Source organism: Camelina sativa, chromosome 10 (genome assembly GCF_000633955.1).
Source record: "Camelina sativa cultivar DH55 chromosome 10, Cs, whole genome shotgun sequence".
Classification (NCBI taxonomy): Eukaryota; Viridiplantae; Streptophyta; class Magnoliopsida; order Brassicales; family Brassicaceae; genus Camelina; species Camelina sativa.
In genome coordinates this window covers 14883656-14897961 of record NC_025694.1, presented here as the reverse complement: position 1 = coordinate 14897961, position 14306 = coordinate 14883656, and the positions used below count along the sequence as shown (strand labels likewise).

The 14306-nt window shown below is 35.5% G+C and overlaps 4 protein-coding genes across 5 annotated transcripts; 2 read left to right on the top strand and 2 right to left on the bottom strand.

The window, feature by feature from the left end:
• Positions 2603 to 3783, bottom strand: LOC104718991 (enoyl-CoA delta isomerase 2, peroxisomal). The gene has a single exon (XM_010436821.2). It carries the CDS (start codon positions 3635 to 3637, stop codon positions 2915 to 2917), a length of 723 nt encoding a protein of 240 aa, XP_010435123.1. The 5' UTR covers positions 3638 to 3783; the 3' UTR covers positions 2603 to 2914.
• On the bottom strand, positions 5334 to 6299 carry LOC104718990 (enoyl-CoA delta isomerase 3). The gene has a single exon (XM_010436820.2). It carries the CDS (start codon positions 6205 to 6207, stop codon positions 5491 to 5493), a length of 717 nt encoding a protein of 238 aa, XP_010435122.1. The 5' UTR covers positions 6208 to 6299; the 3' UTR covers positions 5334 to 5490.
• On the top strand, positions 7836 to 8560 carry LOC104718989 (uncharacterized protein At4g14450, chloroplastic). Its single transcript, XM_010436819.2, has one exon. It carries the CDS (start codon positions 7962 to 7964, stop codon positions 8289 to 8291), a length of 330 nt encoding a protein of 109 aa, XP_010435121.1. The 5' UTR covers positions 7836 to 7961; the 3' UTR covers positions 8292 to 8560.
• On the top strand, positions 8776 to 10705 carry LOC104718988 (bet1-like SNARE 1-2). Of its 2 annotated transcripts, none has more exons than XM_010436818.2 (6): positions 8776 to 8966; positions 9143 to 9293; positions 9784 to 9840; positions 9930 to 9989; positions 10085 to 10170; positions 10297 to 10705. In XM_010436818.2, exons 1-6 carry the CDS (start codon positions 8938 to 8940, stop codon positions 10319 to 10321), a joined length of 408 nt encoding a protein of 135 aa, XP_010435120.1. In that variant the 5' UTR covers positions 8776 to 8937; the 3' UTR covers positions 10322 to 10705. The 2 variants fall into 2 exon arrangements, with proteins under 2 accessions (XP_010435120.1, XP_019086405.1); XM_019230860.1 differs by having other exon boundaries at positions 8778 to 8980.

Here is a 14306-nt window from a genome sequence, read left to right as displayed (position 1 = left end):
CAAATACATTTGTCCCGCACGTACCGCAGTTGAACCGTACCGCACTATCAAATTTTTTGTCTCGCACTACTAAATCCGCGGTTACCATTCCGACCCTTAAATAGTAGTAGAATTTAGCTTGCGGCATACCGCAAAATATATTTTTCAACAATCATAATTGAATTAATTTAACATGTTTAGTATTCTAATATCTTGGTTTTAACAAAATAATATTACGATGATTTATTTGTATTATACCAATGGGTTAATAAAATTTTAAAATTATATTAATGTCGATTTAAACTCGTCTCATCTTTATTATTCAACCAAACTTTAACTAAAATAGAACTCCAAGATTGGTAACCCAAACCGAAAAGAAAGCGTTTAGAAAAGAAATTTATGAGATTAACGATATAGGACGACCGAGCAACGCAATCCTCCTTCACATTCGACAATCGTGAAATCTTAAACAGGCTAAATAGTGGAAAGAAAGTCAAGAACAAGTGGAATTCATCTAAAAGGTTAGAAAACACTGGTCAATCTCCAGAGATTTGGATTGTCGTGACTAGTTTTGCAACTTGTCTCATCTTATAACTCTGTTCCGTGATATTTTAAAATTTTTAAGAAGTTTAACAAATATTATATCTGCCATAGTTTAAGGGTTCAACTAATAATTAAATTAAATATATACAAAATTTAAAATTTGAATATGCTTGTTAAGTTAAAATTTCTACTTACTCGAATTTGGATTCAAGTTTGATCTTATATGTAATATGAATTGATTTGGATTCAAATTTGATCATAGTTGAAATATGAATTTTATCGTTGGCTAAAAATTTTATCTTTAGGCAAAGTGGAACGTTAAATTTTATATGTATGTTTTTAAAATTTTGAATCACAATAAAATGTAAGAAAAATTATTTTTATATTAATTTAATTTATATAATAATAATTTTTAAAAAAAATGTACGGTTAGTACGTAAAGTTTTGATTCGATTTCGGTTCCTCTAAATTCGGTTTTGTTTTAGTTGGGTACATTTGAATTGGCTTTTTGGCGCAGAACTAGTTAACACATTCGATATGATATGTTAAAATAAATTAATTCAATTATAATTATATGAAAAATTGTTTCACAATATACCGAAATCCTAGTTTAATGCTTTATAAGACATAGGAGCGCAAAGCAACACTGTTATCCTAAATACTTCAAAAATTTTGCACAAAATAGCGATGAGAGAGATTCCACAAAAAAATCTCTCTCTCGCAAAACCCTAGTTCTATACCCGCCGCCGCCGTCTAAAGTTTGTTCGTCTCTCCGCTGCCCGAGTCTTTGTCGGTGGTGTGAGTGGGCTCTGCTTTCCTTCTTTTATTTCCTAGTTGTAGTAGTAGGCGACCCGTTTTCCTCCTCTTCAGCGTGCTAAGGATCAGTCCTACTGTTTGCGTCGTGACGGTGTGGCGGATGGCGAGATCTCGGCTCGCCTTCCTCTCCGGATTTTGGTGGTTGCTCGAAGCTGCTTTAGGCGCCCTTCCTTGCGGCGGGAAGTCGGATCTGAGTTTGGACCACGAACTTCCTTCAGTTTCCTCTACCCTTCCGCCGGAGATGCTAGCTGTTCGGAGGTATAGTCGAGTCGGATTTTAGAGTCTTAGAGTCTACTGGTTGTTGATGAGGCTTCAGGGTGCGTTGGTGGCCGATATTTTCGGACACCCACAAAGCTGACGCTTTCCTCAAGAGCTTCCTCAATTTCTGGTGTCATTCCGACCAAGAAGCAAGACAACAAAGTAGATGCAATGTAGCCAATCCGGATATGCACCGTGAGGTGATGATATGCTATCTTGTGCTTCAACTCCTTATCTTGAGATGATTAGCATTTTGGTATTGTGTGACTAGTTTGGAAAAGCTTTAGCTCTTGCTGGTTGTGTCTTGTGTCTCTTGGTCGGGTCAGTCGGATGTATTGTTCGTTTTAGGTTTAGGACCAGAACAGTGAAAGTCGGAGAGACCAAGCTTTTATGATAATGCGCCTCCTGGGTATTGAAGTTATTGAGACAAGTTCTTCACGTCGATCATGAAGATCTCATAGCTAGGATTTGATATGCTTTCAGTATTGGTTTAGGCCTTCTTTGTGTTAGTATTTGTTTTCGTGTCATTGGGTCAATTTAGGTGGTTTAAGAGATGATTTCACTCTGAGTCGTAGTGTGTTCTATCTCGTTGTGGTTAAAAAATGCAATGGTTCTCGATTAGGTAGCGTTGGATCCGCCCAGTGTTCCAGGGTTGTACTTGATCAACCATTGTATTTGTTTTGTGGTCCAAGTCTTTTGGGATGAATGTAATGTGCCTTTGATTTGGTTGTATCATTTGGTTAATGGAAAATTGATGTTTGAGCCAAAAAAAAAAAAATAGCGATGAGAGAGACCAAAACAGCACTGTTTATGTCAAAACAACACTGATTCGAGAAAAGCAGACCAAAACAGAACTGTTTCTCCTTTTCAGATAACCACTTCAAGTTCAACCCCTAGCTAAACCAACTCCAATTCCCGGTTACCTCGAGTTCATTTATTTAGCTCTAAACCGAATCCTAATTATTTCGGTTACGGATTTAAAACCAATACTAAAGAACAACAACACTGAAAAAGCCAACATTGAACATGTTTATTATATCTGCGACCATAATTCTAGTTTCACATTGTGTTTCTCCCAAAACAAATGTATTCTTTTGTTTGAAACCAAAGACTCACTCTCTTAAAGAGGCTTTGAGAGCTTGGGAGTTGCAAGACTCTAGCCTCTACACCAAGAATACCACAAAGCTCACAAATATAATCTTTGAACATGTTTTGTTTATTATTCTGCAATCATAATTCTAGTTTTAAATTGTGTTTCTCCCAAAACAATTTTTTTCTTTCTTTGTTTAAACCAAAGACTCAATCTCGAAGAGAGGCTTTAGAGCTTGGGAGTTGCAAAGACTCTAGCCTCTACACCAAGAATACCACAAAGCTCCGGATACAAACTCTTCCTTATCGACGCATACACCTCACCACTCCATTTCTTCGCCGCCAACTTCTCACCAAGGCGCACGGTAGCCTCCACAACACCTTCCGCGCTATCATACGCCGCAGTGTCAACGATCCCCAAACCCACCGCTTCTTCTCCTCTGATTTTCTTCCCGCTCAGCAACAGCTCTCTCCTCGCCGCGCTGGTCCCGATCTTCGCCCTAACCAACGCCGAGAAATATTCCGGCATCGAAAGACCTATGTCAACCTCGCTCATGTACAAAACCCCACGGTCTTTCCTCATGAAGACGTAGTCGTGGCTCAAAGCCAGAATCAGTCCCGCGGCGGCGGCGTGGCCGTTCAAGGCGGCGATCGTAGGCATAGGGAGATCGAGAAGCGCTGCGACAACCGGTTTGAATGATTCGACCATCTGGTGAAGCCGGTTCGCGGCTCCGGTTTTGGATCCGGCGGTTTGAGCCCAGGCGAGGTCGAAGCCGTTGGAGAAGAATTTGCTGTGACCGGTGGTGATGAGCACGGATCCACGTTTGGACTGAGATTTGGCTTGATCGAGGAGGGAGAGAATGGTGGCGATCGTGTCGGGATGGAATCTGTGTTCGCCGTCGCCGGTTAGGGTTAAGAGGAAGAGATCGCCGCGTTTCTCTAACGTACACATGGTGGTGGTGGTGATCGGCGGAAGAAGGATTGATCTTGAAATGTGTGAATTTGGAGAGATCTTATCTTTGATTAATAAATATTTTGATTGCGATCGATTCAATTTTTAAAGGCCCAATAGGCCGGCGTGTACCAATCTCTTTTTTTTTTTGGTCAAACTCAAAATTTAATTTTAGATGACATTTCCTTAAGAATGGCAAAACAATCAAAAGACTATGTAGATAAACTTGAACTTTTGTGTTAAATAATGTTCAAAAAATAATATATCTATACTCTAGAGTAATGTTTTGAATTTTAATTTTTGCTCATAAAATAATAATTTTATTGACTATAAAAAATTTAATATCTGAATATTATATATGTTAACAAAAATTGTTAATTGCACTTGATTCGTCCTATTTTGGGTGGTTGACGACGATCCACACAATTCAAGACGTGACACAAATATATCACTCAAAAAATTTTGGTCTCAAAAAATACTCCATACGTGCAAATCTGTGTCTATCAAGTAGACTTTGATCTTCATAGCTACAGGACTTACACTCATTTTTTTCTGCATTCTTATTTGGTCTTCAAACCAACGGTACTAGATTAATGATGTGACATTCAAAATACATAATGTTACTGTAAAAAGTATCCATTTTTCAAGTGTAAAAATAAAAAGTATCCAACGACACAACTTCTTTATTTTGTTTTTTCTATTCAACATGTACTAAACACACAGGGTAAATTACTGCAGGGGTCAATCTATTTTTGACCCTACGCCAAAAAAATTTTTAAAAAGTTTAGAACTTTATTTGCTGATTTAAAAAATTTGGGCTCTTAATTATCATAAATCAAACATTAAAGGTCTTAAAAACCTTATATTTTTTTTAATAACGAGATATAATGTAAAAAAACTATCGGCATCGACCCTAAATCGAGATTAGATATGTGTATCTGGTTTTATTATTCATGGTCTCTCTTAAAATATAAGTTGAAAAAGAAGATCATAGTGCCATTAAAAGAATGTCAACAAGGCCGATCTTTAGTGTAACGGCGGAGAACAAGGAGGTGTGTCGAGTGTGGAAACTGGATGAGGTATAATTTTTTTTCCTTCTAATATATATATTAATAATATTTTATGTTGGTTTATTAATTAAGAAGATTAATCGTATAAAAGTATGATGAATCTTCCTACCACGATTTTAATAGAGTTTGACAATACATATACAGCTTACATTCCACCATATCCAATATGAAGTCAACCAAACTCTCGAATGTAAGGCGTACATGTATTGCACCTCTAAAATGTTAGAAGGAAAAACACAAGTATGATAATATTTTGTAGCTATAATTAATTAGAATCGTGGATAATTAATTTACTATCGTGAGTTCATGGTCTTTCAAATAAATAAATAAAAATATCTACATCTTTTCTCACAACCTAAGCAATAGATATTTTCAAGAAAAAAAAAAAAAAAACCTAAGCAATAGATGTATATATGAGTTGTTAACAGTATAGTTTATAACAGATGGTCTTGCCATGGGAGAGCAAACCAAAGTGATATTAGTCTGAATCAGACGTAATTAAGTATCAATTTGTAGTCGCTGGAATTTTCAGCTTTAGTTAAAACAAAATTTTGGTCGTCGCCTAAATCGCAGCAACTCATCTATGTTTGAGTTTGTTGCCCTAATAATTTAGTTTCTGGTCGCTGTAAAATAAGAAGGCCATATTATTAAAATTTCAACTTGCAATGTCACAAACTATGAAACTTTATACTTTATAGAGATAGACGTTGACTTTTGTAGGGCAGTAGTCATTTTTCAAACATTATTTGTCTCCCAACAAGACAATGAATATTTCTAATGGGCTTAGAGATTGTGACTTGCCATGTTATTTCCCGTTAAGTTCAGCATCCGACAAAGCTCCGGATACAAACTCTTCCTTATGGATACATACACCTCACCATTCCATTTCTTAGCGGCCAAACTTTCCCCTAGGCTCAATGTTGCCTCCACTACACCTTCCGCACTATCATGCGCCGCCGAGTCCACGATTCCAAGAGCCACCGCTTCTTCTCCTTTGAGCTTCTTCCCGCTCAGCAACAGCTCCCGCCTCGCGATACCTGACCCAACCTTAGCCACGACCAATTCAGAGAAGTAGTCTGGAACCGGCAGCCCAATGTCCAACTCGCTCATGTAGAGAACCCCACGGTCTTTCCTCATGAAAACGTAGTCGTGGCTCAGCGCAAACATCAGCCCCGAGGCAGCCGCGTGGCCATTCAAGGCGGCGATCGTTGGCATGGGGAGATCGAGAAGCGCTGCAATCACGGTCTTGAAGGATTTGACCATTTGGTGAATCCGTTCTATGGCCCCGGATCCAGCGGATTGAGCCCATGCAAGATCGAAGCCGTTGGAGAAGAATTTTCCATGACCGTTCGTGATGAGGACAGATCCCTTCGTGGACTGAGCTTTGGCTTGTTCGAGAAGCGAGATAACGGATGCGATTGTATCCGGGTGGAATCTGTGCTCGTCGTCGCCTGTTAGAGTTAGGAGAAAGAGATCCCCACGCTTTTCTAACGTACACATGGTGCGTATGTTTAGGATTTAGGAGTGAGTTGGTAAAAAAACTGTGATGTTGAAGTGAGAATGAAGTTGAATAATTAATAGTGGGAGGGGGAACGAGAAGAGACACAACATGTACATTTATTAGACATGTTTTGCCACTAAGTCTTTAAATTGGGTAATCTTCCCAACCATTTTGATGTCAGTGTCACCATGTTATAGTTTAATAAATGCCGACGAGGCAATGTGTACTTGTGTAGGAATGTGTAATTTTCTTGCCTAAAACGAAATTCGAATTGTTTATTTCCTTGTACATGATGATCGATTACCAATTTCTCCTTCGACAACTAAGAGTGATTTGAGTACAGAACTTTCGTAAATCATTTTTTTCAATGACAGGTGATTAACAATTTCAGTGTGGTTAAACACTAACTAGACGTATGATTTTTTTTATCTATATAACTAGTTTGATATGAACATCTATCTATGAACATTATTTTCAAGCATATTGGCATGAGTTGATTAAGATTTATATTTTAGCATGAGGAGTCCATGGACATATTCGTAAGAGACCAACTTGATTAGTTAAATTAGTTCACTAACTCTAAGTTGTGAAAACAACAGTTGGTAGATCAGTCCACCAACTCTTCTATTAAATACATACGCTCTACATAGGAAAAAAAAACAGTATCTATAAATCTAGATTGGATCAGCCGGTGTTGAATGCTATAAAAGCAGACTCTTAACGATTTCACGTCGCATTGAACTTGAAAAAGACGGGCCGAAAATCGTAAAATGATGACTAAATCTAAATGTAAAGAACATATTTGATAAAATCCATGCTTTCGATTTTTAAAATTTTGATGTTTTAATATTTTCTTCTGAATAATATGCAATATGCGGGTCTCACTCCAGATAGGAACAATATGACGATATTAGCAGGACCACTAAACTACTTGATTTGGTGAGTGATATATCATTACATCAATCATGCTAGTCGGCCCGACCTGGCATGGATGAACATGATTTTCTTGGGATTAGATTTTTAAACTAGGTCCGGTCCAAACCGGGTATAGGGTTCGTCTAAACCGAAGAACTACATGGTTTGGTTAGTAACTTAGAAGAACTTAGAACGGGATAAGTGCATTATTTTTTTTTTATCTTTTGTCAAACATGCAGGTTCATGGTATGTATATACATAATCATATTCACTCATGGTATACATCTTATACTAAATCCAATAGAGCATATGTTCAACAAGTACGAGAGAGTGAAGCCAATGTTGTACAACACCACACTCTATGTTTATGAAAATATTGAATGGTAAAAATATGACAATACTATAACAATAAAGTTTTATAAAAAATATTTTCAAAGTCATCTAGATTTATAAAAAAAATTGAACACAATTTAAAGGTGTGTTGGGAAAATTTAAAAAGAATTTCAACAAAGAAAATAGAAGAGAAAATTCAAAAAAGAATTGGTCAAAGAATAATCCAAACAGAAACAGAAAAAAAAGGGAAGACAAATCAGCTAATTTTTCTTTCTTCAACTCTTTGACCAAACCCAAGCGTGTACCTTAGTCAGTCAACATGTTACAAGTCGTGTCCCCTCAGGCCTTCACCTTATATATACCAATCTACATAAAACATGAGATATCACACGCCAACATCAACAAATAATTTGTGTTCAGATACAAAACGTACTCAATCAGTATCAGTTCCTACCAAAAAGAAAAAAAAACTCAATTACCAACAAAGTTCACAAATCTAAGCTTCATGGCGTCAAGGATGCAAAGAACAACCAGTTGCCCCACTGGAAACGATCAGCAACGTAGCCAGCTACAAAGACGAGGTCCGTCTTTAATGATCAAACCATCATCATCGGTTAGTAACTGGAACGTGGTCATCCCTCTCCTCTCTCCGGTTGCTCCTTCCCCAGCATCGTCCTCCAAAGACCAATCGCATGTTCCTCCGCCGCAGAACAAGACTGAGAAACCGGGGGAAGAGGAGGTGAAGAAGACGCCGGTTTTCAAGAAATGGGAACATCCAGCGTCGCCAGTCTCCTATGAGCCGACGACGTTTGTCCTACCTTTCATATCTGTTTAGCGACCAGCCACAACATGTGAAGCTTGTTCGTGTTATATAACAACAACACGCGCGTCTTAACTTTTTTTACACGTTTTGTAAAAATCTAACAGCTCTTAGGCACAGTTTTTTCCTCTTTTTGAAGTTTACACAAAGGACTAAAAGAATAAATGAAGTTACGATAAACTCTAAAGATTATTTTGTTTTCAACGACACTAACTACTAGTCAAGAGAACTCGTTACAAATAATTTTATAATAATGTGAACCGTCATTTTAATGTTATTATTGTTTAATATGTATCGGATGCTCAATCTTTTTTTTTTTTTTTTTTGGACGTTTCAGCTGATCGATCAATCTTGAATGAATCACGTTAAACTTGGACTGAAACTGAACCATCAATTTCATTATCTTAAACACGAATCAGTACTCGATAATGAGACAAATGGGCCGAATTAGGCCTAATATAGGCCCAGTAAGCTCTCACTTTGTCTCTTCTTCTAGGGACTTGTAACAGTAGTATGAACTTTTTCGTACGTTTCTTCTCGCAAACCAAAAAAACCTTAAACGTTTATGAAATTGGATCAAAATCGAGAATCCCTTCGCAATGCTCTGATTCCTCTGTGATGATGAGTTCTTCGTAAGAGAGTAGAAGCGAAGACGAATCAAATGATGGCTCGAGATATGAACTATCGAAGGTTTGATTTTTGATGTATTGATCTCTTCATCCTTTGAATTTGTTCAGATCTCTTCAAAGATCTTCCGATTCATTCGTTTCTGAAATTTAATTTTTGAAAATTTTGATATAGACTTCGAATTACAGTTCTCTAGATTTTTGATTTGAGAAAAAAATTGGATCTGATTATTTTTGCAGGGAGAACCGTGCTTCGAGATCGTCACTCTTTGATGGCCTTGATGGACTAGAAGAAGGTAGATTGAGAGCTTCGTCTTCGTATCCTCATGACGAACGTGACAACGATGAAGCTTTGGAGAATCTTCAGGACAGAGTTTCGTTTCTTAAGAGAGTATGTTTCTCTACAACTTTAAGATTCAAAAATGATCATTACAAGTATGAATGAACATTAGGATTTTAGATATGTTGGTTTAACAACACTAATGTGATTCTTGATCCTGAATTTGGCTGGTTGCACTGATCTGACTTGTTTGATTAAACCTTTACCTTGAGAGCATTCCCTTAAACCATTGCTAAGTGTCATTGTAATGTTATTCTCTTCCTAGTCTTTTGAGATCTAGCTTGATTGAGATGTAAGTTGGGGCAACAATATGTTAGTTGTGCGTATAGAGTCTAATTGAATTTGTGACAATATCTTTGCACAAGACTCTAAACCCTGATTGAATCTTTTGGAGGCGACGAGCATTGAGCTAATGATCTAATGCTTTTAAAAAAAAAAAAAGCAAATGCCTTTTTGCTTTTTCATTTTAGATGTTATGTTCTTTCTACTCTTGTCGGATTTAGCTTGGCTGAGATATAAGTTGGTGATAATATTTTATCAGGTGACTGGAGATATACATGAAGAAGTTGAGAGTCATAACCGCTTGCTTGACAAAGTGGTAGGCTGAAGTTTGATTTCCATATGTTCCATTTTGTAGATCTGTGTCATATACTTTACTTCTAAGCTATTTTGTTGTCATATGTCTAGGGGAACAAAATGGATTCCGCGAGGGGAGTAATGTCTGGAACGATCAACCGTTTCAAGTTGGTATGTAAATAGATACCGTACCTTTTATGCATCTCCCTGTTTGTTTTGTTAATCAAACTTTTACATCTGAATAAGGATCGATTTTAAACCGACAGGTCTTTGAGAAGAAGTCTAATCGAAAAAGTTGCAAACTCATTGCGTATTTTGTACTCCTGTTCTTGGTCATGTATTACCTTATTAGGTAAAGTGCACTTCTTTGACTTGTGACAGATACTTTTTAACGGTCTGGTTCAAGTCTCTGTTCTTTGACTCTAACACAGAATTCTTATATTATGCTAATGGCTTGACAATCAATTGGATGTTGCAGGCTATTAAACTATATCAAAGGGTGAAATTTGGATGCAAGAAAAAAGGCAGTTTTACATGAGAATACTTGTTTGGTCTGGGAATCCAGAATAATTTACACTTCCTTTTTTGGGTTGCTCCTGATGAATGAATGATGCAGACAGTGAACCAAAGTCAAGGGACCCATATTGAAAACAAGACAAAGAAAGAGATTGTGAAGAGACTACTGAACTAACCGAAAGAAAAAGAAAAAAATGTTAGATAGAGACTTTTTTGTCTGATGCAAAATCATCTCATGTCATTTCATGTGTAATGTAGCAAAAGCTTCTTTATGATTTGTCAACTATTTGTTCGCAAACAAACAAGGTCTTGGATCGTGTTAGCAATTTTGTCTACAAAAAAGCTTAATTGATTGATAAGCTTAATTATTAGGTTTGTGTGAAAAAGTTTATATAGCACTTGTAATAGAAACAAAACAGATGACTTGACTTGGCCTTTTTGTGTATCAAACCAATTTTCAAAATTTTCAGGCGCAAATAACGTCGTGTACTGTACACGGTGTACATGAGAAAAAGAGTAAAAAAATTTGGACGACTAGTAATAATAATAAGGACAAGTTGACAGGACAATGAGGACACTATGCCGAAGAGCTTGATTTTTTCCACTTTAGGTAACAAGTTGACAATAATCGACAATTATATTTTTGGTTTTGTTATTGACAAGTTGACATGTACATTTCCAATGGTTCGGTTTCTCGGTCAAATCATCGTGTAACATTTCATTTATGTAGATTACACTCTCAACTATTGAATAAAAGACTGATTGATAAGTTGCTATGTGAGAGTGAATGATAAGTTGCTATATGAGAGTCAATAATAAGTTGCTATGTAAATAATTAAATTCTTGAAACGATTGTTTAGTCAAATGATCATTTAGCAACTTATTATCGTCAAAATTTCAAACGACACTTGAATACAAACTAAGGGAGTAGAAGATAATATTAGGTTTAGGCACAAAATATACAAAAAAGAAATAACTATTAAATTTTTGTTATCTTTATCAGATAACGAGTAACTTGTTGATTTTTTTTTTTATGTTCTATTATACTTTCTCTTTTCTTAGATAATTTTTTGGGTTTTTTGTTTCTCGATCTTTTACACTCTAAATTGATATATTTCTCATAAAGAATTGTTTGAGTAACATTGTTTTATTTGAAAATTAAGACATAGCTTACTTTATATTGGCTCTTAGAGTAATAGTGAAGTGAAAAGTAGTGTTGATACAATTATTAATTAGGAAACAAATGAAAAATTAAATCAATAAAATAAGATAAACTGATTTAAAAAGTAAGTATAATTATTTTTAAATATGTGTTAAAAACTCAGAAAATCATTTTTAAGAATAGAGAGAAAATATGTTAAGTACCGTGTTATTGTATGTGAATGTGATCTTTAAAGTAAATATAATAAAATAAATCAACACATGTTCTGCTACATATATTCAACAGTATATTATAAACAAATGTTTGGATTCACACGGAAAAATGTATAATGCATTGTGATTAATAATAACGTGTATACTTATTCTATTAAATGGGATCAGTAAGAACTTCGTCTCCACTCTCCACGATTAGATCCGTGAAATCAACTATTGGAAGGGAAAGAAAGTTTCATTCCATCCACTTTCATATATATGACACCAAAAGAAGCAAATAAAGCAGCCGTTCCTTTGGCTAAAGAACCAATTCATAGATATAATTGGTTTGTATCCTCATTTTTACATTCAATCTTGTATTTCACATTTCCTCCACGAGGATTTCATTCCATTAATATAATTCGATTGATGTTAAAAACAGAAAAGAATATACTTGCTGAAGAACAAATATGGTGAGCTACACGGTTGTGTAAGGTTTTGTTGGGAGTGAATCACCAACCATATCGCAACACATGTACAACGTACAATCGAAATCATTTCTAAGAAAGCGAATCGAAAGACAGTAGGTGACTTGCTTTCTTGAACAAACACTGATGGATGTAATTATCTACATTCGAGCTTTACGTCCTCTATCGACTCACAAATTATCTTCTTAATTAGTTTAATATCCACTAGGAACCGACTAAACTATAATACATACATCGGAGCAAGCCTGCTATGACATGTAATGTATTTGAAGCTCTTAGCAAAGCTGCAAAAGTGATACCTATTAGAAGCTATTTGGCGGTTCCATGACCTGGGTCATGTATTTGCCCTATATAAACACCTCTTCACTATGGTTGATGGAAAAAGATAGACAAGAAACTCAAGAACATCAACTCGTTTATTAAACCTCCCCACATACGTATATAAGCTTAACATTTATTTAATATATGTATTTGTATACACTCTAAAGTACATGCTCGATCTGACCATATGTCAGAGATATCACATCTTTTAAAATATGCGGTTAGACAAACGAAATTCATATTTTTATAGAGTTCATGGATTATGATTTAATTAGTTAGTACTTTGATCCAGATCATCTGCTTATTAAAAAATATAGTAGTATTTTGATATTAGTGATTATGTTTCATTATAAGTTTGGTTTTATATACAAACTCGTAATGCAATCATTATCAAACTAAGTTCTATGTTTTTAAAACCGGACCGGACCGGCGGTCGAACCACGTTAACCCGCGAATCGGCAACATATCTCGGTTGGGTTAATATCAAAACCCAAAGAAAATTGAACCGGTAAAAAAACCATATCAACCCGCCAAAAAATAAAAAACTATAGCAAATTAGCAATATTAGAGTCTCTAGTTAACACTCTTATTTTCTTATTGCTTTTAGATTTGAATTTCTAAAATATTTTACTAGTACGGGTTATACTTTGAGTTTGTTACATTTTGAATTTATTACTTTGTAAGGTTTTTTAAAAACATTATGATTATTGGATTATTTTATTTGATATATCCAATTATATCATAGTTGTAATCATTGAAAAAAAATAGAAGACATATCCATACCTATTATTTATAAAAATATCATCAAAATTAATTGAACCCGGTTGACCCCAGTCGAACCATATTGACTTATGATCCAGAAGCTTTCCCGATTTAGTTACCGGTCCGGTTTTAAAAACATTGGTTGTAAGTGACTTGTTTAACCATTAGCCACTTATGTTAAAACACAAAATATATCAAGTGTGTGTACACAGTACTTATATTAGATTTGAAGTGTTACTTTTTGGGTAAATTACATTAGAAGTTAATTGGATTAATTATTCAAACGTATTTAATATCAGTCATATCTTATTATAGAAATAGGGTGAGAGTTGTCGAGAGTGGAGACGTCGGGGCAAGGGAAAATGACGTGCTCCCCACCACCCCAATGCTCACGCGCACTATGCCCCACTCAACCCTAATTTCCAAAGCTAATCTATTAATTACATTTTAATTTATTTCTCGATTTATTAAAAGATAACTACATTTTTGGTATGTGAAAAGCTGCAAAACAATGCCACAACATGTATATACTACTCTCAAATTGAAGAAGAAAATGATCCTAGTTCCCGATGCCACAACACTCGAACACAATACATTCATCTCTTTCCAAATATTTGGAACAAAAAAACGAACAACACTTTTGGTCTTGTTCCCCATTTCATTTTTTGTTTGTTGTACAATTGTTTATACTGTCTCTTACTCTCTTACACGCTTGGTCTCCTAAAATATTGCACCATATGTGATTACTACAAAAAGGAAGGAAACCCAAGACTTTGTGTTGTGTAGGCAACCTCTCAGTAATTAATATGAGTGTGTATACTGATATTTTTATCTGCAAGCTAAGCTCTGGTAGAAAATGATAAGAAGAGTTCATTAAATACGAATACGTTATGCCGTTTATATATGGTCTTTCTGGAGCGTAGGACTTTGGCATAATCAGTATCCAATTACACTGTTGGTTTAAAATAGACTCATAAATGGGTCCAGTCTTGATTTACACATAGTATTGCGTTTATTGGATTCTATATATATAAACCCTATATAAATA

What these genes read in the sequence shown, in the direction of transcription:
- LOC104718991 (XM_010436821.2), bottom strand. Translation starts at nt 3,637, where the DNA reads ATGTGTACGTTAGAGAAACGCGGCGATCTCTTCCTCTTAACCCTAACC.
- LOC104718990 (XM_010436820.2), bottom strand. Translation starts at nt 6,207, where the DNA reads ATGTGTACGTTAGAAAAGCGTGGGGATCTCTTTCTCCTAACTCTAACA.
- LOC104718989 (XM_010436819.2), top strand. Translation starts at nt 7,962, where the DNA reads ATGGCGTCAAGGATGCAAAGAACAACCAGTTGCCCCACTGGAAACGAT.
- LOC104718988 (XM_010436818.2), top strand. Translation starts at nt 8,938, where the DNA reads ATGATGGCTCGAGATATGAACTATCGAAG. An exon ending in CGAGATATGAACTATCGAAG is followed by an intron (nt 8,967 to 9,142) that starts GTTTGATTTTTG and finishes TTATTTTTGCAG; the next exon opens with GGAGAACCGTGCTTCGAGAT. An exon ending in GTCATGTATTACCTTATTAG is followed by an intron (nt 10,171 to 10,296) that starts GTAAAGTGCACT and finishes TGGATGTTGCAG; the next exon opens with GCTATTAAACTATATCAAAG.